At 42.4% G+C, this 27,316-nt stretch overlaps 1 protein-coding gene across 1 annotated transcript; it reads left to right on the top strand.

Annotated features, from left to right (window-relative positions):
- On the top strand, positions 1-26,483 carry LOC137663658 (ovostatin-like). The gene is made up of 35 exons (XM_068401106.1): positions 1-122; positions 652-835; positions 1,183-1,339; positions 2,801-2,853; positions 3,755-3,775; positions 4,802-4,970; positions 5,428-5,512; positions 6,236-6,347; positions 6,737-6,851; positions 7,069-7,178; positions 8,889-9,047; positions 9,418-9,645; positions 10,166-10,223; positions 10,733-10,878; positions 11,982-12,131; positions 12,708-12,878; positions 13,182-13,314; positions 13,898-13,994; positions 14,499-14,727; positions 16,046-16,169; positions 16,516-16,634; positions 17,086-17,137; positions 17,942-18,025; positions 18,943-19,119; positions 19,634-19,715; positions 20,194-20,350; positions 20,767-20,841; positions 21,900-22,065; positions 22,337-22,557; positions 23,153-23,368; positions 23,785-23,909; positions 24,271-24,361; positions 24,948-25,016; positions 25,963-26,068; positions 26,422-26,483. The coding sequence occupies exons 1-35, from the start codon at positions 1-3 to the stop codon at positions 26,481-26,483; spliced, it is 4,425 nt and encodes a 1,474-aa protein (XP_068257207.1).
- The last annotated feature ends 833 nt before the right edge of the window (positions 26,484-27,316 follow it).

Raw genomic sequence — 27,316 nt, 5'->3', positions numbered from 1 at the left:
ATGAATTGTTTCTTGGAAAGAGAGCTTATCTCTTTCTTCTGTCTCTCAGTGAGAAAAATGTGGCTGAAGTTCCTTTTGGCTATTCTTCTCCTGCATGTAACAGCTGCAAAGGAACCTGAGCCGTAAGAACTACCATATTATTACTAATAGTCTTCACTATGAGGCTTTAAAGACAGTGCTAATTAGTGCCAGTATTTTTACTTTAAATATTAAATAGTGTCATGACTCATCTTTTCTATTTGGAGAGCTAAGTTAAACTGGAATGTTGATGGCAAGTGAATGGTTCTCATTTAATATGGAGCAGACCTGCCTATTGCAGAACTTACTCCATAGAAGTTGACGTGTGTGTTCAGAAAAGACAATAGCAGCTGTAACATCACTGTACTTTGTTTAAAGCAGGTGGGTCCAGGACTCAGATAAAGGGCAAAAGGGCAAGAGTTGAGGGTAACAGCAGAGCAGTGTGGGAAATGCAGGGCTGCGTTAGTTCGGAGCTGCAGGGCAGGAGTGAGGGGCACTAGCAGAGGGTCCTATGTTTAATCTAAACTAATCACCAGGTACTGAATAATAACAACACTTTGCATTTGTTTCGTCCTGTTGAGGCTGTTTCTCTTTTCTCTATGATGTGATCGCTTTGATGTTTGGATCTCACAGGCAATATGTCCTGATGATGCCTGCCGTCCTTCAAACCAACTCCCCAGGTCAGATTTGCCTGCAGTTCCTTAACCTCAATGAGACAATATCCATCAGAGTCATCCTAGAATATGGTGCTGTTAACACCACTATTTTTGAGAAAACCATGACAGCAAGCAATGGTCTACAGTGCTTCAACTTCACGGTAAATTAATTTTAATTTATGTCCCAATGCAAAAGAAATGTAAGGAGGGACAAGAAAATTAGAGCAGAGAGCACAGGGGAGGAACAAGCAACAGAAGAAATAAGACGTGTTGAAGGAAAAAGAAAACAGAGGAGAGATACATAGTAACAGACCAGAAGGTATTTTAATAAGAAATATTTAAGAAATAAGAAAGGTCCAAGAAAGATGATGGAATATGATGAAGGTGATGGAAGTGAGATGGGTGTCTCTTTGTAGGAGCCCAGGCCACAGGTGTAGCTATTCAATAAGTTCTGGAGCAAATGACTTCCAGACTAGCAACCTCCCCTTGTTTTTCTCTTTCCTCACAGATTCCTCCTGTCAATTCTTCCCCACTGGCTTTCATTAACTTCTCTGCCAAGGGCACCACAGTCAGCCTAGAAGAGCGGCGGTCAGTGATGATCTGGACCACAGAAAACATTGTCTTCGTGCAGACAGATAAACCCATCTACAAACCAGGACAGAGTGGTGAATAACTGTTTAGTTTATAACATGTCCCTTAGGAAGCAATTTCTTCACATAGTATTTCTCTGCCGGGTGTTTTTCAGACTGAGCTATAGTCTAGGCAATTTCTTCAGAGTTTCTGTTAAAACCATTACAAGTATTTGCTGTGGAGCTCAGAGAGTCGTCTTCAGGATGGCAGGACACCGTCATCCCATGGTCTCTATTATTTTCTTTGTCCCTTCCTCCCAGCTGACAGAAGAGGGGAGCTTTTACTGCTGCTGTTTCATTACTGGTGACAGGTCAAGATAGTGGAAAGAGGTGATTAGATCACTACTTAAGTGCCTGGCATAAAACAATGCTCCCACAGTCTTCTGTCTGTGATACTGGTTAGCATCAAAGACAGTCTAAAGACCAAGAGTCAAATACATTATTTTAAAATTAATTATAAGTTTTTAAAGACAAAACCATTCTGTTTACCTTCTGGATTCTGATGGTTTTGGACTTTATATTTTTCACATTGTTGTTTTTCCCTCACTTATGCTATTCCCCTATCCATACTTCTCATCTGGCCACTGAACAGAGCTCCATATATGGAAAGAACCATTTATCTAGATCCATTAGGCTTCTAGCACACAGCTAGAACACTGTAGGAAACACTACAAGAATACTTCTTTCCAGAGGTCAGACAAATAATATAGCCATTAGACTGGATCAGCTATACTTTAATCAGGGATGAGTTCTATCTACATAGATACATAGCATGAAGGAAAGCTTACCAGTCAGAATTTGGTGCCACCAAGATGCTCACCAAACGTGGCTTGATTATTTGTCAAATGGCTTGGTTTTGAGATGGGGGAAGCAGTAGACTAAATTACATGATGAAAAGGTAATGCTTTGTAAGGACATTTTTGAAACCTTTTTATATTCTTCCTTGTGCAGTAATTCATTGCTCTCCTTTCTGTTTTTCTCTTGTAAAAAAAAAAAAAAGTAAGTAAGGGAAAAACCTGTACAAGATGAGAACAAACTGAACTAAGAGGAATTGCACTGAATTAGGAAAAACTGGCACTTCGCTTAGTTCCAGTAATATTTGGAACTTTTGTACATTCAAAGCAACAAACCCTGCTTTAGAGATGGGGAAATGAAGAGAAAAGAATCTGTGTACATCATGCAGACAGCCACTGAAAAAGTGGCTGTCACTTGAGACTGCCTGACCTGCACAGCAGTTCTTATTCATCCAGTCATCCCCTTTCTCTGAGGTTAAGCAAACTTTCATGAAAGAGTGTGAGAACTAGATGCTGGGGAAAAGTCCCCTCAGCAAAGTCTGCGTAGGATTCATTCACCTTCAGATGCATTTTATTACTGCATCCTATGCAAGTGGGGTTGTTAGAAGATCCACTGAAACTGCGAGTACTAATGAATGCAAAACATCATGCTCAGCCAAATAAACTACAGTTAATGCTAATACCCTGTTCCTTGTCTTTCCAGTGATGTTTCGTGTTGTTGCCCTGGATTTCAATTTTAAACCTGTTCAGGAGATGGTGAGTGACCAGTAATATTCCCCTGTATTAAAATTACCGGGAGACAACCTCTTCTCAAATTTTAAATAAACAGTTGCTGTGGATAAAACGAGATATTGCAGAGATTAAATGCCAAAGAATTAACACGATTTCCTAAGCACATGCTATAATCCACTCTTATGTTAGAGTCATAGGGAAGAGTGCAAGTGTGTAGCAGGTTGGATTCCTGACAAAACACCTCCTGCTATTGCTGGGAAAGAGGCTCAAAACTTCCTCCACTTTATTGCTGCAGACATTATTTTAGCTCAGACCAGAAAGCCCACAGTTCAGTCTCCTGCTATTACTGTTCAGCAATTGTTGCTTGCAAAAATTGGTAAGTCATCCACCTCATACTTTGACCATTTTAGAAATGGGGAAACAAAAATCAAAGTTGTTACCATGATTGTTTATCTCACCAGAGGCACTCTCTTCATGGCCAGCAAGCTATCTTCATGCTCTTAGTACGTAAGTCAAGAGATGGAAGGGTCTTTACTGGCCTCCTCTCATGTGGTTGTGGTTGTAATGCAGAAGACAAGCACAGTGTTACCAAAAGAGCTGGTGCTGATAAGCAGAGGGAGGATATATGATCAGAGAAGCCCAAATGACGGTTTAGATGCACCTCTATAATTTACTAAACTGCTCTGGGATTGCACTAAATCCTGTATGATCAGAAACTGCCCCAACATTCTCATTTCATGTCTTCCCTTTATGTAATCTTCTTATTGAAATAAAACTGCTATTAAACTGATTAAAATAAGAGGATCTCTGATTACTGGTATTATACTGATTATTGGTTAAATATTTCTCACAGTCCTGGGAAAAATTAATTTGTGTTTGTTCAGCCACTTAATCTCTTCTCCCACTTTGTTTTTTCCTCTTTCAGTACCCCTTGATTGCAGTTCAGGTAAGAGACTTTTTCTCTTTGTACTGTTTTATGCATATAAAAATAAAATCTAGGGCACGTGTGCTTACATCAGTTTGTACGTGCCCACGCCCAGCCAAACCCTGCTCCTGAGTACACTGGCAAAAATTAACAGAAACTTCATAAAATCCCAGGGTGCTGTTCAAGTTTTACTAACATGGAAAGCATAACTATATTCATCTCAGTAGTCAGAAGTTGTACTGTTCTTATGCCTGCCTTTGACGCCCCTCCACCTCCTTCAGTTTGCTCAACTTATTTTGGGTGTATCTTTTCATAACTCAAGTGCTGCTGAAAACTATGACCAAATATAGGCTGTGGATACAATTACTAGCTATGTTAGCACTTCCATGGCATTCTGTGGTGGTTTTTAAAATAGAAATTGTAGTCCATCTCTGACAGCATTTTTGCAAGTTTTTATGTTACACTGTTAAGTCAGATGGCTTTATTTTGTTTGCAGGGAAACACACATATTTTGAGCTCTACATGTGTTTTTCTGCAGTCAGTGCTTTAAGGAGTTGAAGGAAACAGTTTGAATGAGTTTTTAGTCTAACTAAAATGACACCTCAGTGAATGCTGAAGAAATGCTTGCTTCCTTCCTCTGGCAGCTGAAAAAACCTGGGGCTGCTAAAGGCCAAGGTTTGTGTGGGATAAGCTCGGCTGAAGAGGAAGCACGAAGATTTTCTTTCTCTCCTCCCCTGAGACACAACTAAAGCAACATATACTAAAGAGCAGGGAAGAGCAGTATTGTGCAGCTTCCCCTGATGATTGAGACTAATACCTAGGCTGGCAGAGGATTACTAAATCTGAGATCAACAGATGAGCAACTAGCAATATTAATTATCAGAGTACAAAGGCATAATTTATCTCAATGCACATGCATTAAGAGACTTCCTCAATGAATTAAAGCCACTTGCCCTATTTTCTTCTTTGTTTCTGGTTTTGCGTGCAAGTAACAAAAGATTTCCAAGGCAAACAAACTGTGACTCCGTATTCTTTTTTTTTCTTCAGGATCCACAGGGCAACAAGATCTTCCAGTGGCAAAATGTGACGTCAGAGATGTACATTATCCAGATTGAATTCCCACTAACTGAAGAGCCTATCCTGGGAAACTACAAAATTATTGTAGCAAAGAAGTCGGGAGATAAAACAAAACACTCATTCCTTGTGGAGGAATATGGTAAATGCCACCCGTTGTTTTTATTCAGAGTAGAAAATATTATTTGAGATGAGCCCCTATGAATCAACCTTTTGACTGCTAAAATTTCAAACAGCTTCCTGGCAAATGCGACTTCAATTAATTGTTATTAAGAACTGGAGAGGAAAAAAAAAAGAACAGTAAAAAGACAAAGAAGAGAAATTAACCATTTTGCACAGATTCAGCCAGGAAAATAATCTGCATAACAAATCGATAAGTTGATCGCAAATTTCACTGTGACAAACTAACCTTCTCCCAGCAACATCCACAAATTTTCTCGGCCAAAGCTCTGCAAGGCATCTAGACATCACAGGATTCACCTCAGAAGTCCTGACTTCTCTTTAAAACTCTGTAGAAATACTTTAGTGAGGCTTCAAGGAGGGCTTGCAAGTCCACAATGTGCCAGTGTTGTTTTTTTTCTTTTCATTATTTGTCGTAGTGTTGCCAAAATTTGATGTCACAGTCACTGCACCAGAAAGCCTTACAGTCCTGGATTCAGAGTTCACGGTGAAAGTCTGTGGAGTGTAAGTAGCAGCTGCAGAGGGGTTAGGAAATATGCTGGAGAGCAAGAACTTCCCAAAGACTGGGGAAACAGACAGGGCTTAGAGAAGAGACCAAAATAAATAGGGCCTCAGAAGAGGATGGTCAGGGTTGACTTGGTGGATTGAATAAATCTTTTGAGAGGTCCCCTGCTAAAGCAGGGTGTGTCCACCCCCAATAACCCACTTCAGAGGTAGATCTTCATACAGCAGAGCACAGCTAAATTCTAGCAGGGGTCTCAGTGTTCCAGCTGTCTTTAACTCCCCCTCCAAGTTTAGTCCTTCAGAAGGACCTTGCTTCCTATAATACCAAGATCTCATAATTTAGAATCCAGAGTTGAAATCCTGATCCCCTTGCAGATATGAGGAATTTTCCTTTGATTTTAGGGAGTCTAGAACTCCAGTCTAAGCTGAAGAGTGCAGATAACAGCATAATTTGGTTGGTAGCCATGTCTGTCCATCATAGTTACAGAGGTATTTATTTTTATGTTTAAGGTGTCGTTTGGGTTCAGGGGTTTATGGGTGAAATAGAACTCATTAATATTTCAGCCTCTGAGTTGTATTATCTTTTTGTAACAGCAGGAGAGTTAGGAAAAAGCCTGTGAAACTATTCCGTTCTCTGGCTTCCCAGCTCACTGCTCGTCCTGGGTCTATTCCTGCATATGTTAGTCAAGCATCAGCTCATGGACCTATTTCCTCTTTGCCTAGGTACACCTACGGCCAGCCTGTTGAAGGGAAAGTCCAGCTCAGCGTGTGCAGGGACTTTGATTCACATGGGAGGTGCAAGAAAAGCCCAGTTTGTCAATCATTTACCAAAGATGTATGATGCATAATTATTATTCCCCTTTGTGCTTGTCCTCTCTCCTGTGCTTTTGGTTCTCTCCCTTTGCTCATCAGACTTCTTTCTCTCTTTGATGCTCCACTTCACTCTACTCATCTATTTGCTTAGATCACTAACTAGGAACTCATGGCACCTCATTTCTCTTCTTGGTTTCCTACAGGCCTGAAGAAAGACCAACATGTTCCTTCCTCATGTCTCAGTTTCCCATCCGAAAAGTGTAGACAGTGATGTCTCCATTAGTCCTGTATAAATCATATTAAAAGTAGTGGGAAAAGATTTCACTCACTAAAGAAGGGTCCCGTGTATTGTCAGCATCCTTTGAAAGCTGTGATCCTTGGTAACAGGATTTGTTTTTTTTCCCTTTCTAGCTGGAGACAGAGGGCTGTGTCTCCCAGGTTTTCAGCTCCAAAACCTTTGAGCTAAATCGTATTGGTTACATGAGGAATCTTGATGTGAAAGCCACTGTCACAGAGAAAGGAACAGGTAATCCCTTCTAGACAGTCAGAAACAGCAACAGTGGTGTGGTCAAAACAGAGAGTAGGAGATGTTCAGCCTCTGCCTGCCAAGTACAAGAATGTCTTCCTGACGAAGAAGATCCATTTTTATAAGCACAGTGACCATCTCCAGGCAAACACTAACTCTGATGAAACTATATGCAAGACAAAGTATATCTTCTCTTGACTCTGGACATGTCTTACAGGCCTGCAACTTACAGCTACTCAGTCTATTCCCATAACTCAGGTGATGAGCAGTATACAGTTTGAGAACATGGATCACTACTACAGAAGAGGAATTCCTTACTTTGGACAGGTAAGCAAGGGCACAGAGAGCTTGTATTGAAGATGACTGACAAGTAGTCACATGACAAGAGTGATGGGAACATTTGGGGGACTGTTTGGGGTGGGGGGTGTTCTCCCCCAAGCTTCTTTCTTTGCATACAGTGCCCTATTGGTAATTCTGAATATTGAAGAATATTAGTTTATTCTGAGTTTGATTCTGCCAGAAATATTTTGAATCAAAACAATCCATTAACTAGCATTTTTCCAACTTGTTTTTTAAGCTTGATATAAATCACTGCCTGTCCCTTCAGAACTGACCATCATATGCCAGCCAGAGATGAATAAAAACACTGGGGGATGAGGGAAGAAAGAGTGAAAGGAATTTAAGAAAAAAATCAAGGAAATAACAACAGTTTCTGTCTCAAAAAAACTTTTTCATAATTTTATGTTTCATGACATATCCCACATAACTCTGTCAGTTAGAGTTAGAGGAGGGATAAATCTCTCTCTTTCCTTCAGTTAACCTTTTTTTTTTCAATGAGGAAAGGATAAGGGGACATCTTACCAGTAGCACTGAAAGGAGACATTGCCTTTCAAGATATTTTTTCCCCTCTGAAAGATGTCTATATAACTTTCTCACTTGGTCCCTACTCCTGCTCCATTCTTCAGATTGCTGTGCATCTTACTACCTCTTACTGGAGGATGGGGGTCAACAGGCTCCCTGGAGTGATGTGCCACAGTGAATTCCTCAAACACACACATTCTCACACACACTAGAGGTTAAACATGCTGAAAGACACGTGGTAGGAGGCTGGGATGTTACGTCTCAGCGACAAGGCTGCTGACAATGGCTTCAGGCAGCTTCTTCGCTTTTGTGCAAAAAAAAAAAAACCCTTGAGGGTCATATCAGGGGAACTATTGTCTGGAAGCCACTGATACTCATGCTTTCTCAAAATGCAGCAGATCCCAGCCCCTGTCCTGGTGCCATCACATGCCATTCGCGGTCCTTCCCTGCACTATGAAACATCAGTTGCTGGCCATATGTAGTATGCTTTCACTTTTGTTGCATTCAGTCTCACTGAAGTCAACATCCACCTTAATACTTTTAGTTCCCTATTGTTATTTTTGTTTCAGAGGTCATTTGTCTCCATGCTGTTTCTGGACAGTGAGGACAGTCAGTCTCTTAAGCTTGTATTTAATATATTATTACTTCTGACATCTTGTTCTGAAAAAAAATCAAAATTAATGTTCAGTCCTAGCAACCTAGAATTTACCTAATGGTGTCTGTTATTTTTTATTTGTTTAACACATAAACAGCAGAGACAGTGGGGACAGAACCAGAAAGGTGTTCAAAACAAAGATGTGGAGAAAAGGCCTTCAGACACTGAAAGTATGAGCAGCAGGCTCTCAAGACTAAGAAAGGAAAAAATGGAGGAAAGGAAGTATTTCTTTAAACTGGAAATGTGTAGTCAGAAGGGACTGGCCAGGAAAGAGATGAGGCATAAGAAGTTCTTGCTCCATGAAAGGATATCAATGATGCAGCAGATGCTGAGGAAGCTCCTGCTCCAAACCTCATAAGAGAGCTGCCAGAAAGTGAAGAGAGACATTTCAGTTCTTAAGTATTTCTTTGAAGGGAGAAGAAAAAGCAATTCTGCTGTGTTGAGAGCAAAGGAGTGCAAAACATTAGTATCTACATACAGAAAGATAAGACGCTGAACATATCTTGCATTCTCTTCTACAGATCAAGCTGGTAGACAAAGACAACTCTCCTATTTCCAGTGAGGTTATTCAGCTACTTGTCAATAACAAGAACACAGACAACTTCACCACTGATGATAACGGCGTTGCAGAGTTTAGCATTGACACGTCTGAAATGTTTGATTCTGAGATAAGTCTGAAAGTGAGTACAAAACAAGGCTCAATAGAGACAGAGAGAAAGGTGACTGCTCTCAAACTGAACCCAAAAAAGATAGGATGAGGTTTGAATTCTGGTAACAAAAATGTGCTTTCTCTGTTTTATTTCATATTCTAGAGCTCTCAAAAATTACCATAAAAGAAGAAAGGAAAACACCTGAGTTGTTGCAATGCAATGGCTTGCTGCAAGGCTGCAAGATCATTGTGCTGCTTTTTACTTATCAGTTTGGCTTTAGATACAATTCTTAAATATATGCATTGTGTGAACTAATCGTTCTGATGTCAGTACGTGATAATGATTTCCCTAGTGACATATGTTTGTTTTCCTTTTCTTCCCCACTCCCTCTCCCAATCAGGCCACTTATAAACCCAGTGAACAGTGCCACTCTGAAGGTTGGATAGAGCCTTCCTACCCCGACTCATTTCTCTCCATCCAGCGCTTCTACTCCTGGACTAGCAGTTTTGTGAGGATTGAGCCTTTGTGGAAAGATCTGAGCTGTGGGCAGAAGAGGATGATCATTGTGCACTACATCTTGAACACAGAAGGATACAAGAGTATCAACACCATAAACTTCTACTATGTGGTAAGTGTGGGGTTGTTGCATGGTTTGCTGAAAGGGCTTGACCGGGCAGCTATCTGGCAGTCCATCCCCAGCAATGATGGCAGTAAGTGCTCTTCCAGCTTTTGGATTATCAGCCAGCACAATGGCCACAAATCCAAGGACAGAAACAGCACTGAGGTAGTTTGGCAAAACTACCCTCTCAGGAAAAATGACCCCCATTTCTGGCCATGTTACTCTATTTCATAGTAAGGAACCACTTTCATAACGTCTCAGGCCAGGGTTCTTGTCCCTTCCCTCCAAGAAACTCTTTATGGTATTCTCTGCCTCCCCCTTCCCTTCCTTTTCCTTCTGCTTCCTGACCAGTGACAAGGGCCCCAGCAGCCGTGGCAGCATCCAGCATGCACTAAGGCTGAAGTTTAAGTACTTGAAGCCATCTCAGTGTACATCCCTTGATTGTCCTGTCGATGTACATTGAACTTGATTGCTGCTTTCTTCCTCCAACCTTTACCAACCCATAAATGTATTGCTCTTCTCTGCACAGGGCATGGCAAAAGGCAAGATTGTCCTTACAGGGGAAATTAAAGTTAATATCCAAGCTGGTAAGTTAAGTTGCCAATCCATGTTTCTGCAATTAGAAAAAAAAAAAAGAGGGATGGTTGAACTGAGGATGAAAGCAAGACTTCCTGGATCTATACAGCAGCTGTTGGAAGGGCTGTATCTCTCTCCATCCATGCATATGTGCATGATACTAGCACTACCGCTAAGATCACTATAAAGTCAGATTTAGTCCAGCAACTAGTTCAGTTGCTATGAGTCAAGAAGTAGTGTCCTGTAAAGATCTTCCCAGAGGATAATATAGGGAATGCAGAGTGTCTGGCTTAGGGGGCTATCTGAATCTGGCCACATGTTCAAACCCACAATAAATCTGAGAGCATCTGGATCTAAACTCAGGCATGTCACCTCCTGGCAAATACAGGACTTTTCAGTTTATTACCTAAGTACAGATTGCTCCACTGACGGGTACAGATATATGCCAGTTGAAGATGGCTACTACTACAGCAGATATTTGTGCTTCTCTCCTTATTGGTCCTTTTCTCTCTTCTAACAGACCAAAATGGCACTTTCACCGTCCCACTTGTGGTCAATGAGAAAATGGCTCCAGCCCTTCAGTTGCTGGTATATACCTTACACCCTGCCAAGGAGCTGGTGGCAGATAGTGTCCGATTTCCAGTTGAGAAGTGTTTCAAAAACAAGGTGAGAGGCACTAAGATACAGTGAGTCTTACCAGCTCTCAGATAAATACAAATTCTTTGCATACACATTCACAAGAGATTTCCAGTTTTATTTCTTGTTTCCATCCACTTCTTCCAATGTTACTGTAGTCATTCTCCCTTTTTCTCTTTGGCCTTATATCTCTCCTCTACCACCACCTCCTGGCCTTATCGTCAAAGGTAAATCTTCTGTTAACATTAAAAACTACATTTCAGGAAACCCACACTACTCCCAGATGGTTCCTGCCTCTCTTGAACTATAGTAGTGTCCTATTTAGTTTAGACTGTCTGTTCTTTAGCATAGTGAACACACTTTAGTCTTATCCTACATCACTACTTAATCTAATTTTTTACACTTTTTTGTTGAGATATGCAATTTGGGTTTACCAGAACTAAATACATATAGAAAAGAAAGCAAAAATAACAATCTGGGGTTTAAGTTTTCCTTCCATGTTTTTTCCACTGAAACATTTTGATTTGTGATCTTGAAATCAGATCTCACCTTTAAGATTTTTCTAATCTTCAGATCTTCTGATTTTTCCAATTTTCAGCTAAAAAACATGAAACATTAGGAGAAGACAAAAAAAATGAGGTTAAGTAAAGTGTTTCCATTTACCTGATGTGGTCTTCCCCTCCTACTTTTTCCTGCTTATCTAACACAAGCGTGAAATAGATTTTGCTCTGAATAGATTCAAAATGGAATCGGTTCTATATTTCCTAAGGTGAGCCATGGACCTATTAAAAATATGATTTGCTCACTGTAGTGCTTATTACACGCAGTCTGTGTCATAATAAGATTTGATTTGACAACAGCAGCAACATAATCACACTTTATTTTAAATCACTCGAGGTAAGCTTCATTTAAGGTATCACAGGAGTCTAGATGTGTTTATTGCCTAAGCCCCCATTAGAGCAAAGGCCTGGTCAACAGCGGCAGTGGACACTAGACATCCCTCTCCAGGCAGACTATCTGTGCTTTAACGGAAGAGCCTTCTACTCTCCTTCTTCCCTCCATTCACACACACACCCGGAGCAGCACCGAGCAGTAGGGATTAGCCATACCAACATCTCTTTGATAAATTTCAGGTCCAGTTGCAATTCTCTGAAAAGCAGATGCGCTCAGCTTCCAATGTCAGTTTAGTCATTGAAGCTGCTGCCAACTCCTTCTGTGCTGTGAGGGCAGTGGATGAGAGCACGCTGTTCCTCAAGTCTGAGACAGAACTGTCCGCAGAAACGGTAAGCTGCCCAACCAAACGCATTGTCTCCTTCCACTGCGGCACTGCTTCCTCCTTCTCTGTTCCAGTGTCTCTCCACTTGAGACTGTTAGACTGTGTTAGACTTCTACCGCTTTTTCATTGTGCTGGTCATAAACCATCTATAATAGGCAATACACAGCTTTTGTTTCTTGGCAGTTGGAAATCCTCTTTCATGTGGGATTTGGTTTAACCAGTGACTGGTCCCTGGCAGCATGACCGTCTGGCATACCAGCCGCTCCTCCCAGTTTTGTGTCATCAGCTAACTTGCTGAGGATACACTCTGCCCCATCATCCAGATCATTAATGAAGATGTTGAACAGGATTGGACCCAGTATTGACCGCTGGGGTACACCACTATTTACTGGCCTCCAACTAGAGTTTGTGCCACTGATCACCACCCTCTGGGTGCAGCCGGTCAGCCAGTTTTCAATCCAGGAAACAGAGCATTGTTTCAAACAGGCCAACATCTCAGCTCTGTCAATTTGCAGCACATGATGGTGTGATCATAATTGATCTTTACACACACACAGATTTTGTGTTTCCTTCCGCCTCACAGATATACAGCCTGCATCCCCTGCAAGACTTTCAAGGCTACATCTTCAATGGGCTCAATCTAGAAGATGATCCCCAAGACCCCTGTGTCTCATCTGACAACATCTTTCATAAAGGCTTGTATTACACACCTGTAATGTCTGGATTAGGCCCAGATGTATATCAGCTCCTCAGGGTAAATGTCCTGTATATTACTTAAATCTGTTGAAGTGAGTTTCCACTTATGTACCTTTAGATATTTCTGCAAATGATCTGTTAGTAAAATTCATACATAACAAACTCTCCTCATGGACTTCTATTCTCAATTGACTCTGGTGCCTACCGTGATTTTTCAGCATGCACAAAGCACCCACAAATCTCTGCAAAGATGTCTCTGGGCATCTCAGTGGTAGAAAGGCAGTAACGGGAAAGAGGAAGGAATGGAATAATCCTCAGGTACAGTATGGTTATGGCTAACACCGAAATGTGTTTTTTACAGGGTATGGGCTTGAAACTTTTTACCAACTCAAAGGTTCGGCAACCAGTTGTGTGTACTAGTGAAACTGTAAGACCTCCGTCATATTTCTTGAATGCAGGATTCATGGCTTCTACACGCCATGTCAAATCATCAGGTAATATAGGGGACAGGAAAGAGATTTTATTTTTCTCCTTAAATGACGTGGTATTCATGTGACATGGACACAAACAGTACTCATGAATCACATTGGTATTGATGTTGAATATTGGTCTGGCACAGAATGCCCAAAAAGCCTTTCAGGTCTACACTTCTGATTCATGTCCAGTTTCATGCTCAGAAGTGTTGGCAATTGGTAGACTGTCACACAAAACTAACACTGTTGACACTGATTCCCTTCTGACTAGAGCTTGTTTGAAAAGACAGTGCAACAGTGTGAACAGCAAACAGATTTAAAAGCCAAGTAACCTGAGTTCTAGACCTAGGTCTCATGCTTATATCTCGAGACCAAAACACTTCAACTAATGCTTTCTTTCTCTGTGATACCAAGTTATACCTAACTCAGGGAAAAATTAGTAACATTAATTAATATGTGTGGCATTACCAACAGTCTCAGTCAGAAAGAAATGGGTAAACACTAGTCATCCCTCATACTGGCCCATGCGTATCAAAACCTGTCTTTTCTGGGAGTCTTAATTACATGAACCAGGTTTGACTAAATTCCCATTATCTCTTACCAGCTGAAGTTGCTAGAGAGGAACGTGGGAAGAGACTGATCCTTGAGACTATTCGAGAATTCTTCCCTGAAACTTGGATATGGGATATAGTCCTAATTAAGTGAGTACCGTTTCTTCCCTCTCTTTGCCTTGCTTTTAAGAGTTACCAAATATGTCCCCTGGTGTCCTGCAAGGTGGCAATTCCTTGCCACCTCTTCCTACCCTTTGGCCTGGAAGACCTAGCTTTTTCGATCTTAACCTGACAACCTGTCCTCCTCTTTTCCATGATAGAATTACCCTATCCCCAAAGACATCTATTCCCACTATGGGTATACCATGAGTCATATTCCCTTCCTAAGAAGAGGGACACCTCTCTTTAAAATATGGGTCTGCAAAACAAGAATTCCAAGTTTTCTTTCCAAACTCAGCGAAATGATGGGCAGAAGAACTTTAAGATGGGATTTTCTCAGAAGATTTGGGTGCTAAGTTCTGGGGGGACTTGGATGTGAGATTTCTGCAGACAGAATAGAGGTAGTGCTGATTTTCAAAAGCTGTTGCCTCTACTAAGAAGCAAGGTACATGAAACCTACCCTTTCTAAACTCATCCTTTATCCATTCCCATCAGCTCTACTGGAAAAGCCAGCATCTCATACACCATCCCTGACACCATCACCAAATGGAAGGCCAGTGCCTTCTGTGTGGAAGAGTTGGTTGGATTTGGTATGTCTGTGCCTGCCACCCTGACAGCCTTCCAGCCTTTCTTTGTGGACTTGACCTTGCCACACTCTATTATCCGAGGAGAAGATTTCCTGATTAGAGCCAATGTCTTCAACTACCTTGACCACTGCGTAAAGGTATGTACTTCTGCCCACACTCACCCCATCTCCAAAGAAGCTGCAGCCTTTGTAGTCTGAAAAAAAAAAAAAGCAACAAAATGATTGGTGTAGATGACTGGATCTGTCTCTGCTCTGGACTGATGTACTGCTCATTCTATCTAAGGACAGATTATCCTCACTGGACTTGTCCTCCTAAGCCACTATAAAGCAGAGGGAGGTATGTGTAAACTGTGACTAGGATGGGTGTATAAGCAACTGTCTCTAGAGATCCATAGAGGACGGAAAAAAGTGCTTTGCAGAGTATCATTCACCATCCACAGTCATGCAAGCCATCAATGGTTTTAGTGGGGTCTTTTCTTTGGGGATACATGTGAAAGTGTGAAAAAGTGAAGGGCTTGTGCTTGCCAAACAGAAGAAAGTGGGAAGAGCAAGAAGTGGAGAGCAGATAAACCCTTCTTCTCTGGGGTGAAAGTTCCCAAAAGTACCAAAACAGGGAGCACAGAAGTCCAGTACTTGCCTTACAGAGTATCTGAGCAGCTAGAGGCTTTATTTCTCCCAGACACTGGGGGACTGTACTCTCAAATATTCAGTAATTTCCAGGCAAAAATGCCTCCAGACCACAGGTGCACTGCACCTCTGTGTGGAGGGAGCTTACACATGGTTTAAAGGATACTTAAAGAAAGAAAACCAGAGATATTCTGTTTGGCTTCTTGTTTCTTCTTTGCATCCAGGAATCCTGAAAAAAAGAGGCAGGTGTAGAGTCTAGATTTCTTCTGCTTGATTTGAATGCTGAAAATCTGCTCTCCAATCTCACAAGGAGATCACCACCAAAGGAGGAAAAGTCAAGACATAATTTAGGAATGTTTTTTTTCCAAACTCTGTTAATAGTTTGACCTAACAAACCAAAAAGGCCTAGGGTTTTAAACATCCTAGAAAAAAAGATCTTTGTTATTGAGGCTTTTATCTCATAACCTTGTTTTTCGAGTATTCTTACAACAGAAGAACAAACACTAATCAGTGGTTTCCTTTGCAAGCTAGTTCAAAGCCATTAGCACCAGGTCAACTGAACATAACTCAGTATTCTGATCAGGAATCAGATGTATGCATAGGATATTTAACATCACAATGGAGAGTGTCATGAGAAGCAAAAGGGAATACTGTTAAGGTTACATCTGATAGATGATTCATCTACTACCATCAACCCAGGCCTTAAATCTGCTCTGCACTGTTAACACTGGACATAAACAGAGACTATCTCACCCTCCTCTAACAATAAAGCACCATTTGGCTATAGTACCAAATCTTCATCCCACCACACTCCTCTTTCTGTTCTCAGATTAATGTTTCGCTGTCAGATTCCCTTGATTATCAGGCCAAACTCATCTCCCCAAAGGATGATGGATGTGTATGTGCCAAAAAAAGGAAGACCTATGTCTGGAATATTTTCCCCAAAGAAATTGGTAAGTGCCTTTGAATCTACCTGGTTTTCTGTCCTGAGATTGATAGTAATTAATTTATACCTCACCTGAAAAACCTAATCTTCTTCCAACCTGGACAACTTGGTCTACCACTGGTCTTTTCAGCTGTCTGGGCAAAAGAGCACCTTCACAACTGATAAACTGTGTTTATCATTCCCATTTTCAGAGATCAGTTCTCTTCCCATGTCTCACCTAGAGTGACTGACCATTCATTATTTTGCACTACCTAATATCTGTAGATATTCATTATCAGACGAAATTTCTTACTTTAGCCATCATTCTGCATGACAGAGGTCCATTTTTTTCTACTTTTCTGCTACTATTTAAGGTAATGTAGTATTCAGCATTACTGCAGAGACCAAGGATGATGGAGCTTGTGGAGACAAAGCACCTAGGAACATCAGTATTGACTACAGGGACACCCAGATCAGAACACTGTTGGTTGAGGTACTGCTGACAGCTCTTACTGTTTGCCCTGTACTCCCTTCCATGAGGAAGAAAAATGCAGCAAAAGTACCAAAAGCAAGCAGAAGTTTTTCAGGTTCCCTAAAGAACTCCTGGTTTGGCTCCATCTTCATCTGACTGGGACAGGGTCTGGCTGTTCAATCTAAGACCAAGTCCACTCCCATCTGATGTCCTCTTCCATGAGGATCAGTGGGTGTTGGTAAGTGCACATCTCCCTCGTGCCGAGGAGAAACTGGAAACGAGGGACTTCATCTGATGGGAACTCCGTTTTAGTAGCAGCCACATCAAGTATGATCCTGTAAACTGCTGCTTCAATCCAGCTGTCTTATGATGAAGGAGGATGGGGTGGGGGGTGGCTTTTCTGTCACTTCGTTTCTTCTGCATGCTTTGTTCTCATATACGGCATGTGTCTCTTCTTCCCATCACCATGCAGCCTGAAGGCATCAGAAGGGAAAAGACCCAAAACTCCCTAATCTGTACAAAAGGTAAGGGTCTCATGTACTGCTGTCCTGAAAGGAACTGAAAGTGAGGTTGGAGTTTGCACTCCTTCCTGCAGTGCTCATTGATGCTGTCCCTCCCCTTTTCCCCAGAGGTGCCCAAATGGCAGCTAGGGTGAGTGCTTACAGTTCCCTTCCCTGCTCGAACTTCCTGTGTGATTTGGTGCACATCATTCAGGCAGTGTCTATGCTGCAGCCAACAGTGCTCTGATGCTAAAGGAAGGCTCCTATAAAGCTATCAAAGGGAGATGACCTTTTTGTGCAAAATCTATTCTGTGTTTCATGCACTCAGGTCTGACTACTGTCCTCTATTCCAAGGATAACTGTAGCTTGCAGCTTTCCACTTCTATTGGGAATGGGAGAGGGAATGTAATGTTCCCTTCTGCACCATCTCTGTGCTGACTGCAAACAGCTTCCAAAGTTTCCTCGAAGCTCAGCTTAAAAGAGGCACAAAAGCAGTCCTGACCCTCACCACCCAGCTCTTCCCAGTGTTGCACTGAAGAAATTCCCAGGGTTCACAGACACTACAGCCTGGGAACACCAGCTTTACCCTGTTCAGCTGATTTGTGTTGAGCAATGAGAGTTACTGCACCATTTGGTCTGTTTTTCACAATTTTGGTTTTGCTGTGCCCCCTTCTCTCTTGATGTTCTTGGAGACAGCTGTGAGTTTCTGTCTATTGCTGTCTCTTGTGTGATGTTTTGCACTGTGCAATTTCTACCAGGAGAATTTCACCACTATAACCAGTGTTCCTGTATGAATGACCACAACGCACTTAATATTTTTCTCCACAGACGATGTGGTTATTCAAGAATTTGCTCTAGATCTACCTACAAACGTGGTGGAAGAATCAGCCAGAGCTTCCTTTTCTGTTGTTGGTAAATATAAAATTAATAAAACATAATAAGAAAGAAAATGTAAAATTATAAAATGAAAGCTTTGTCAGGACTCAAGATGTGAGTTTCCAGTCTTTGTGTGGGAAACTTTTAAGCAAAGAGACTGATTCTCATCTTGTCCAGCAATGCTCTTTGCTGCATTAGAGAAATTAAGTTTCTAAATATTGGTTACATCCTTCTTCACTGTTCTGTTTAAATTATTGCATTTGAATGTTTTGCTCTGAAGCAGCACAGTTCTGAGTTATGACTTCAGCCAGACTCATGCCAGTAAGACTTTTTTCCACTCACCCACCTGCAAATCAGAGATGCTAGTGGAATCTTTTCAGTCTTTTCCTGGAAAGGACCTGGACTTGGTTACATGACTACTAGTCATAAAATCTTTGCTTTGTAATGTTAGTGATTTCAGCTCATTCCAGAAATCCCTTGCTGGCTCTATGCTATCACTCCTAAAATAGGAATTTAGACTAGGTCTATGATACATCTGCATAACTAGTATTCTTTTTCAGCATTAGTTGTTAATTCTGCAATACATGGTTCACTGCAGCATCTCTGGGCTGCTCGCCTTCCCTCCTCTGGAAACAGAAACTTCCTAGAAGTTCTTCTTTTCATTTCTAATAAGTAGTATCTGCTTGAAGTGGCACTAAAATAGGTAGTACTTCTGGTGCGGGCAATTTAAACTAAGTGAAGAGAGGCATGGAAGGGATTTCTTTGTTGACAGCAAAGCAGAATAGAACAAACCACTCAGTCAGCACTGAGAGCTTCATGCTTGTTGGAAATCTCTGTGGTAACATAAAGGCTCGCAACCCCAGCTACGCTGACTCTGCCTACTGAACAGAAATTACTTTTTATTTCGGTGGCCACGAGTTTTGCTAATCCCACTGGCATCACCTCTTCCCCAGGCGACATCATGGGCACTGCCATGCAGAATGTGCACCAGCTCCTCCAGATGCCATTCAGCTGTGGGGAGCACAACATGGTCCTGTTTGCACCCAACATCTACGTCCTGGACTATCTGAACAGAACAGGGCAGCTGAGTGAGGAGGTCAAATCCAAGGCCATTGGATACTTAGTGAGCGGTGAGAGTTTTGTGCTTCCCTTACAATGTATGCTGAAATTCCCATTGAGGCCCAGTGAGCAGAAGCAGCAGCATGGCTATCCTAGCTGTATGGCACTGCTGCTGTAGCACAGCTCAGTGACCCAAGGGACTGCCCCGATCAAGACATTTTCTATCTTTGCTTTATCTTTTTCTTTCCTTATCTTACTTTGCTGAGACTCAACTGTCATGTTTCCTTTGAGGTTCTGTCTTTCAGTCCCTTTCTCCTCTTCCACCCTGGCACAGTATGTACCCTAATTCTATTAGCTTAGCTGGAGCATAGAGCTGGTACAGCTCTGCCTATTCTGTGACTCAGTGTTTCTGCAGGACAAGATGTTCCATGCTTCCATCTAAGCTGCCTCAGGGCTCCCCCACTGCTTGGTAGATATATATTTCCTTTCCATGCTTTCCCACTGTAATTTCAGATAAATCTGATAGCAAACAGAATGGGTTTGTTTTTTAAACTAGGGAACACTTCCTCTTCCATGTTTTTGCAGGCTACCAGAAGCAGCTGTCATACAAACATCCTGATGGGTCCTACAGCATCTTTGGCACCAGAGGTAAAGGTGGCAACACCTGGTGAGTGACTGGGAGCAGAAATGGCTCTGAGAATAATTTGCATTTAATTCACATGATGCAGGTAAAAGGCATCTTTACCAGCCAAATCAGATGTACAGAGCTGGTGAGGACTGGGGCTCTGTAAGTACTAAGAAAAATGGCTCTCCACCTCCTGCCAGGTGGAGTGAACAGAGAGAAGGTGATTCTTAAAGACCCAACTGACTTTTTGATTGGCACTCCTGCTGTCTCCCATGAAACCCAATGCACTGCAGTGCTCTGTAGCCAGGATCAGACCCAGAGTGTGCTGGACACCCTTCCTGTGTCCCATCTAGCTACTGTTCCTTTAACTACCCTCTCCTGGAGAAGCACATGAAGACAAAGCAAGCCACCAACATGTTGGCTGTAACTCTTCATCCTTATGCCTAGCATGAATGGAAGGGCTGACTTTTTCTGTTCCTACTTCCAATGCTCATCTCACAGCTTCATCTTCCCCTTGCAGGCTCACTGCCGTTGTGTACAAATCATTTGCACAAGCTAGTCACTTCATCTATGTTGATGACAATGTCCAGGCTCAAACCCTGATGCAGCTGGCAAGCAAACAGAAGCCAGATGGCTGCTTCCGAAGTGTTGGGACACTCTTCAACAACGCCTTGAAGGTGGTAGAGAATTACTTCTTGGTCAAATTTACACTCTTCTCATTAAGAACATGCTATCCCATTACTGTCAAAAACCACACTTTATTCCAAATGCCTGTCCTCTGCCAAGGGCTAACTCTCCACACCTTATAATGACTATTTTCAGCTCAGTCAGCTTCCCCACATTGTATTTTACATCTTATGAGCACCTGAGATAGGGTTACAGGACTGAAAGCTCGAGGGAGTGATGTTTTTAGAGGTAATAGCAGCAGGCTTCTCTTCATTTAAGAGCCATCTCTGCTACGCATATGCTCTCCTTCTTTGTGGACTTCCTCCAGAGCTGGCCACACTCTCCTAGCTGGGATATGGCAATTCTCATTTAAAGGCTTCTCACTCATGCCATTCATTGAAAATTCCTCTCTCCATGTCCTTTCCAGGGAGGAGTAAATGACGAGCTGTCGTTTTCTGCCTACATCACCATTGCCATGCTAGAAGCTGGGCACTCCATCTCAGTAAGGAGACCTTCCACTGCTGATATTCATCTGGAATTGGTCCCCAGTTGTAGACTTGGCTCCAGTGTCTGCTACAAATTGTTCAGGCAGTAAAGAGAGAGATAGGGAGAGAGAGCTCCCAGGGAACATGACCCTGCTCTGTATCTGCACTAGTTGCTGTGATAGTGAAGTTCCCCATCTCTATACCTCTTAAACCACCAGTGTTCAAGTAGAAATTGTACAGACCTCAGTGGGATTAGATTTTCTATTTGAAAGACCCAAGACATTTAGTGACACCTTTTAGTTTCCAATAAAAAAAACTTTACAGGTAGTAACCCACACACTATGGCTTAGCCTTAAACATGGCTCAGTCAAGAGAGTAAATTATTGCAGTAAATCCATAAAGTCTACAAATGGAACTAAAAGCTATGCTGGGAAAACATAATTATGCAGTGGATGCATAATTATGCAAGTAAGTGTCGGCCCTCCTCTTCATTTTCCATCACAGTGAAAAGACGACCTGTCTTTTTTAAAAAGTAGCTAGTACAAAGGAGACTACAGCAAAGATGTTAGACTTCAATATCTGAATTTCTCTGCCTTCAATTTGTCATATCTTTTCTGAGGACCTTCCTGATTAGTGCATTAGCAAGGACACAGAGTCAAACTGTGAACATTTTTTACTTGGCGCACACGTAGTACAACTCCACAGAATTAAATTAAAATGACACCAAAGTCACTGAGGATAGAGACTACTAGGTTGGATTTGTTCAAGACAACAGACTCTTGACTACAGAAGTGCAGAGTGAATTATTATCATGGAGGTAAGCAGAAGGTATTAGCTGTGAAAGAAACAGAAGAGTCTTCTGTTTATACACCAACATCTTCAAGAACACACTGAAAAGCTACTTGATTTGTATAATGTTTCCTCTGAAATCCCTCCCTAAAGAATTCTGTATTCTCTCTCATCACTCATTGCTGTGATATTGACAGGATGAAGAACAGATTTAAAGAAAATAAATGTTTGACCAGGTGAATTAGACCCATATGTTTTGTTTGTTTGTTTGTTTGTTTGTTTTCAGTACCCTGTAGTCCGAAATGCCTTTTTTTGTCTGGAGACTGCATCTGAGAAGAATATCAGTGACGTTTACACGCAGGCACTCATGGCCTATGCTTTTTGCTTAGCTGGCGAGGCAGAAAAATGTGAATCATTCCTTAGAGAGTTACAAAAATCAGCAAAGGAAGTTGGTGAGTTTCAGCCATTTTGGGAATTTGGGAAGTGGGAAGAGGGAACAGACCTTACTGATGGTATGTGGTCTAACCTTGACAATATTGAGAGTATAGGCAGATGAACCAACCTCTACAAATAAACTATGGAGTTAATTTACAGCACATCTGTTGCTCTGTAGAGCATACTTGTGAGAAAGAGGCCAGGACACAGTATGTCTCTGAGGCAGCATAGAGCATTGATACCCATAATCCATTCTGGTTGCTCCTCACCCTGTCTTTTTTTATTCAGATGGCTCACAGCACTGGGAGCAGGAAGAAAGGTCTCCATCAAAAAAAGCTCCCTCCTTCCTTGACCATGCCCCATCAGCTGAAGTTGAGATCACCAGTTATGTGCTGTTGGCACTGCTATACAAACCCAACCAGAATCAAGAGGATCTCACTAAGGCCTCAGGGATTGTGCAATGGATCATCAAGCAGCAGAATCCCTATGGAGGTTTCTCTTCCACCCAGGTGCCAAAACTCTCTTCCATTTCCCAGCCAGTCCTAGGAATTGCAGCACTGGTTCAGGGTGCCAGGGGGGCTTTGACTACCTATTCTTATTTCTCTCTTGTATTTGCTGTCTCAAACACAGAGACCAACCTTTCTCTTAGAAAGACCAAAATACTTTTTTTTCCCCTCTTCCTCTTGACTATGGAAAGGTTAAAACCATACAAGAGTAACTTGACTAGCAACAAATACAAATATTTGTGTCAGGGATGAGCCTAGAAAATACCAACTCCCAGCTGTTATATGACCAAGAAGTGCTCTATGGTTCCCTAGAAAACATATCCTTCACCACTATGAAAAACTCTAGAAGTGTGCTCTAGTGCTCAGATTTTATGTTCCGAGACCTCCATATGAGTAGAGAGATTTCTTCCACCCTAAAACACACATGCCAGAATGAAAAGGCTCCTTATATGTGGGAACTCTGGAATTATACACAAATGCACGGTTTCTTTAGCCAGGATGAAGCAACTGTGCTTCATGTTGGAACCATGCCTTTGACCTTCTCTGCACCAGTCACGCTGCATAGCTAATTGTCTTTTATTATTTTCTTTTCCTTCAGGACACAGTCATTGCTCTTCAGGCCCTCGCTGCTTATGGTCAGGCCACCTACAATTCTGTTGCACAAAATGTAGTCAAGATCACTTCCAAAAAGACCTTTGAGAAGGTATTTATTGTCAACAACGAGAACAGGCTCCTGCTGCAAGAGACTCCCCTTCCTGAGATCCCTGGGAAATACAGCCTAACAGTGAATGGCAGTGGATGCATAATTATGCAAGTAAGTGTCGGCTCTCCTCTTCATTGCGTCTCACATTCTGCATACAATACAGTCATGTTTTTGATGATTCTCCATCCGACTTCTCTTTATTTTTCCTAATTATTTGATTTCCCTAAGCTATTTAAACACCCTTTTCCCCATCCCACATTGTGACTCCTGTAAAGTCACAGCACGGGAAAAAAGATTCCTTTCTGATCAGCCACTGGTTTCTCCCTGGGAAGTGACTCTGGGTACAAGCACCTTCATTGCTAAAGAGCAGAAGTCTGATGTGTCCATCACTGATGTAAGCCATGATCTTCCACATAAAACCAAGAGCAACATTGACAGGAAACTTCACTAAGTCTGACACTTGTTTTTTTGGAATGCAAAGAAAAACCCTTGGCATCCTTGAACAAAAGGGTTCTTTCCTCTTCCAGAGAGCACTGAGATACAACATTCACCTTCCAGAGGGGGCCTTTGGATTTTCACTCTCAGCGCAGACATCAAATGCTTCCTGCCCACCGGATCAACCAGCAAAATTTGATATTGTCCTCATAAGCAGGTAACGTGCCATCAACAAACCAGCTTCACAGATGACAAGACACAAAGAGAAGAGTGCTGCGTGTGTTTAATTCTGCTTAGAAAGTCAAGAAGCACGAGCTAATCAATGTGTTGATGATATTGGCCTGTAAGACACAATATCCCAAAAGACCTTGTGATACACACAGTAACTGATGGTGTTAACACATGCTTGGCCCCTTCATACTAGAGCACCCCCCGCCCCCAGTGCCTCCCATCTGAGCCTGTCAGCCAGCGCATGTGATTGACTCCAGCCTCACCACGCTGTATAAGGCCAGGAGCAGACAGTTGAGATTTGCTTCCCCAGGGATGGTTCAGACTGATGGGGGCCTCTGTTGTTTCAGTTACACAGGGAAGCGCAGCAGCTCCAACATGGTCATTATTGATGTGAAGATGCTCTCTGGCTTTGTTCCTGTTAAGTCTTCCCTGGATAAGGTAAACTATAGGAGCAAGATTAAATGAGTTGCCCCAGGGACAGAGGAGAAGACTGGTCATAATGAAAACAGAGGCCTGGTTACGAATCATTCACCCACAAACCCTGCGAGGTGTTTGCATGGCTGCACTGTCTTCATTACAGGGTGGAGGGAATGTCCTACAAGGAGCTACAACCACACCGATCTTCCCACATTAAAAACTAGGAAGGCTTCCAGCTAGAGCCTGACCAGTTGGCAGCTGCAACTGGGAGCTGGCACTGCCCGGGTAGGGAAAGGGTGGGAAATCTGCCAGAGTAGTTCCAAAACCGATACAACACCTGAGGCAGGTAGTATTCCCCAAACGAACTGCAGTGCCTCTCATGCACTTGGGATGTGCTCATACCCCCCACTAAGTCAAATGGCAGTTTTTTCTCACTCCCCTCCATTCATTTAGCAACGTTTCGGCTCTAAAAATCAGCTATCGGCCCTTGATAGCTGGTTAGGAACAGAAAGAATCCCACAGCCATGCCGTGGTAGGGTCTGAGGTAGCACTTGCTTTTTAATGGTTTAGAAATGTATCAGTTTATTTCCATTTGCTTGTTTTGAAGCTCATTGATGGCCGTACAGTGATGCAAGTAGAAAACAAGAACAACCATGTTCTCCTTTATCTGGAAAATGTAAGTTCTGATCACTGTCTATTTGATTTGCAAAAAGGGTGAAAACAGCATGGAACAGATGTGCCTACAGAGTGGATAAACTCTATGAAGTGCATGTATCATGTTCCCTTCCCCATCAGTTTTCCCCTGTAATCACTAAGCTGCTTACTCCTCAAACTTCATGTAACATCCCAACCTCCTAAAGAGTTTCAAACTGATGCCTGCCCTACTAGCAACTAGAAATAAGTTAATCAAAAAAAGCACATAGAATTTAATCAAAATTTGATCTCCTTTCAGTCAATAGCAGATAAACACAAGAAAAGAGGTTCCCTCCTGTGTATGTCCCCTTGGTAGGCTTCTGATAAACCTCAGTCCTTCCAACAGGACATGGAACACTGCTCTGATCTGCTCTGGAAAGATACCCATTCCCTCTCTTACACTAGTTCATTCCCAAATCTAACCTGTAATCTAATCCCTGGATCAGAATTTACATAGTAAAAGTACATTTGCTTGGGGTCCTGCAGAACTAACAACAGAAGCCAATATCCCAAGGATGTACACTGATTCCCAGTTTCATGGTGGCACATAATGTTCATGTCTGAAATGCGAGGGGTTGGAATGACAGACTTTATTGTCCTAACCATCAGGAGATCCTGGAGAATTAAGCTCAGTCCTTTGGGACATTTTTTTGGGGACATCCTCTGGCAATAGAGTGCATAGTAACTGCAGAATCAGGTAATACAAGCAGGATAGGAAACCTACAGCTCTTCACTTCAGTTTCACTTTGGACTCTCCATACATATTTCTGATACCAGTTTGGCAGGCAGATAATGGATGCCCCACATCTGTATGTGTGGCATCAGTGGGATTTGGAATATACAATCAATCAACTTTCCCCCCCCGGTATGCTCCAGATGGTGTTATACAAATAAAAAGGCTTACGTGACCCCTGTCCCTTCATTCCCAGATCTTGCAGAAGAACAGGAAAGAAATCACTTTTTCAGTCGAGCAGGACTTTGTAGTGACCCATCCCAAGCCAGCTCCTGTGCAGATCTATGATTACTACGAAACAGGTACGTCTCTGATTTTAACCAGTATGAAGTTTGGGGGAGGGACAGCGACAGCAGAAACACTGCGTGCATTACGGGAAACCCAGAACCAGCCCTCCTGGAACCAACACTCCTCTGAACTCTACCAGAAACCGGAGCTAGTGCCAGGGGAGAGACTCATTTCACTTTAGTGAGCTTGGTGTCATGCCCAAGGTGACGAGTGGGCATGACTGGAAAGTTATGAAAACGCATATGCCAGAACAAAGGAGATTTCAGGGACCTCCAGCTTAAGCACGCGTAGGGTTTATGTACCTCCTGGGAAAGGCACAGGAAGTGGTCTCCAGGCTAATGGGAACATTTCTTTCCTTCTTTTCCAGAGGAGTATGCTATTGCTCAGTATACGTCACCTTGCAAAAAGGCTGTTGCAGAAATGGACTAATGACTAAAAAAGGTAAGTGAAAGCCAGGAAAAAAAAAAACAAGCAGGTGAGAAAAAGTATAAAGCTGCATAAGCAGATGGATTGGCAGGGTGAATAGAGCAGTAACTATTCTCGCAGAAATGGAGACTTTGGTCACCATCAGGCTTCTCAGGGAGCAGCCAGAGACAGTGGCCAGACGGTGGCCTGTCCCATGACACATGCTCAGTGGACTCTTAAGTGGAGACCACTTTGCTGTTCATGGGAAGAGCTCAGCCTCTAGGATGAAAGCCAAAGTGCAGAATAACAGAGAGACTGGGAAATACCTTCAGAGTTTCCTCAAAAGTATCAACACTTAGCCAGGAATAATCTAGCCACAGCTGTCCTGGAAAGCCTTCCCTCTGAAGCTTGTGCTTCATGGGCACAGGCAGGGTGCTTCACATGGACTTACAGAAACCCATTCCTGGCCAGCTAACACATTATCTGAGGAGAATACTTGAGGTGACACAAATCATGGAAGTGGTGCGTTGGCTAGTCAGAGATATGGTGCTGTCTTGCTGTAGGGAGGTCCAGGTCCAGGTCAGCATAGCAGTTATGCTGGCTGTTACCTGCTGAGCAGTTCCTGAGGGGTACAGGCACAGCTTGCTGCCAGTCCTTGGTCCAGCTCTTGTCTGTTTTGCACAGAAGAGGCTGACTATCCAGTATCCTGAAACCAGATTTTATATCCTGCAGCTGTTTGTTTGTTTTCATTGAGGCTATTTTCTTTTGGATTTTCCCCTGCAGAACCATCATAAATGTTGAACAAGTGGTCAATCACCCTATTTTCTTCTGTCTTTAAGTCAAGGAAAAGGCCATTT

Source organism: Nyctibius grandis, chromosome 5 (genome assembly GCF_013368605.1).
Source record: "Nyctibius grandis isolate bNycGra1 chromosome 5, bNycGra1.pri, whole genome shotgun sequence".
In the NCBI taxonomy this organism is placed as follows: domain Eukaryota; kingdom Metazoa; phylum Chordata; class Aves; order Nyctibiiformes; family Nyctibiidae; genus Nyctibius; species Nyctibius grandis.
Note: the sequence above shows the minus strand (reverse complement) of the source record. Positions and strands in the feature narration are given on the sequence as shown.

Bases quoted from the DNA above. Each gene is read 5' to 3' on its own strand.
- LOC137663658 (XM_068401106.1), top strand. From the start codon at position 1: ATGAATTGTTTCTTGGAAAGAGAGCTTATCTCTTTCTTCTGTCTCTCA. The intron at 16,635-17,085 runs GTACTGCTGACA...ATCACCATGCAG, and splicing joins TCAGAACACTGTTGGTTGAG to CCTGAAGGCATCAGAAGGGA. The intron at 17,138-17,941 runs GTAAGGGTCTCA...TTTTCTCCACAG, and splicing joins CTCCCTAATCTGTACAAAAG to ACGATGTGGTTATTCAAGAA.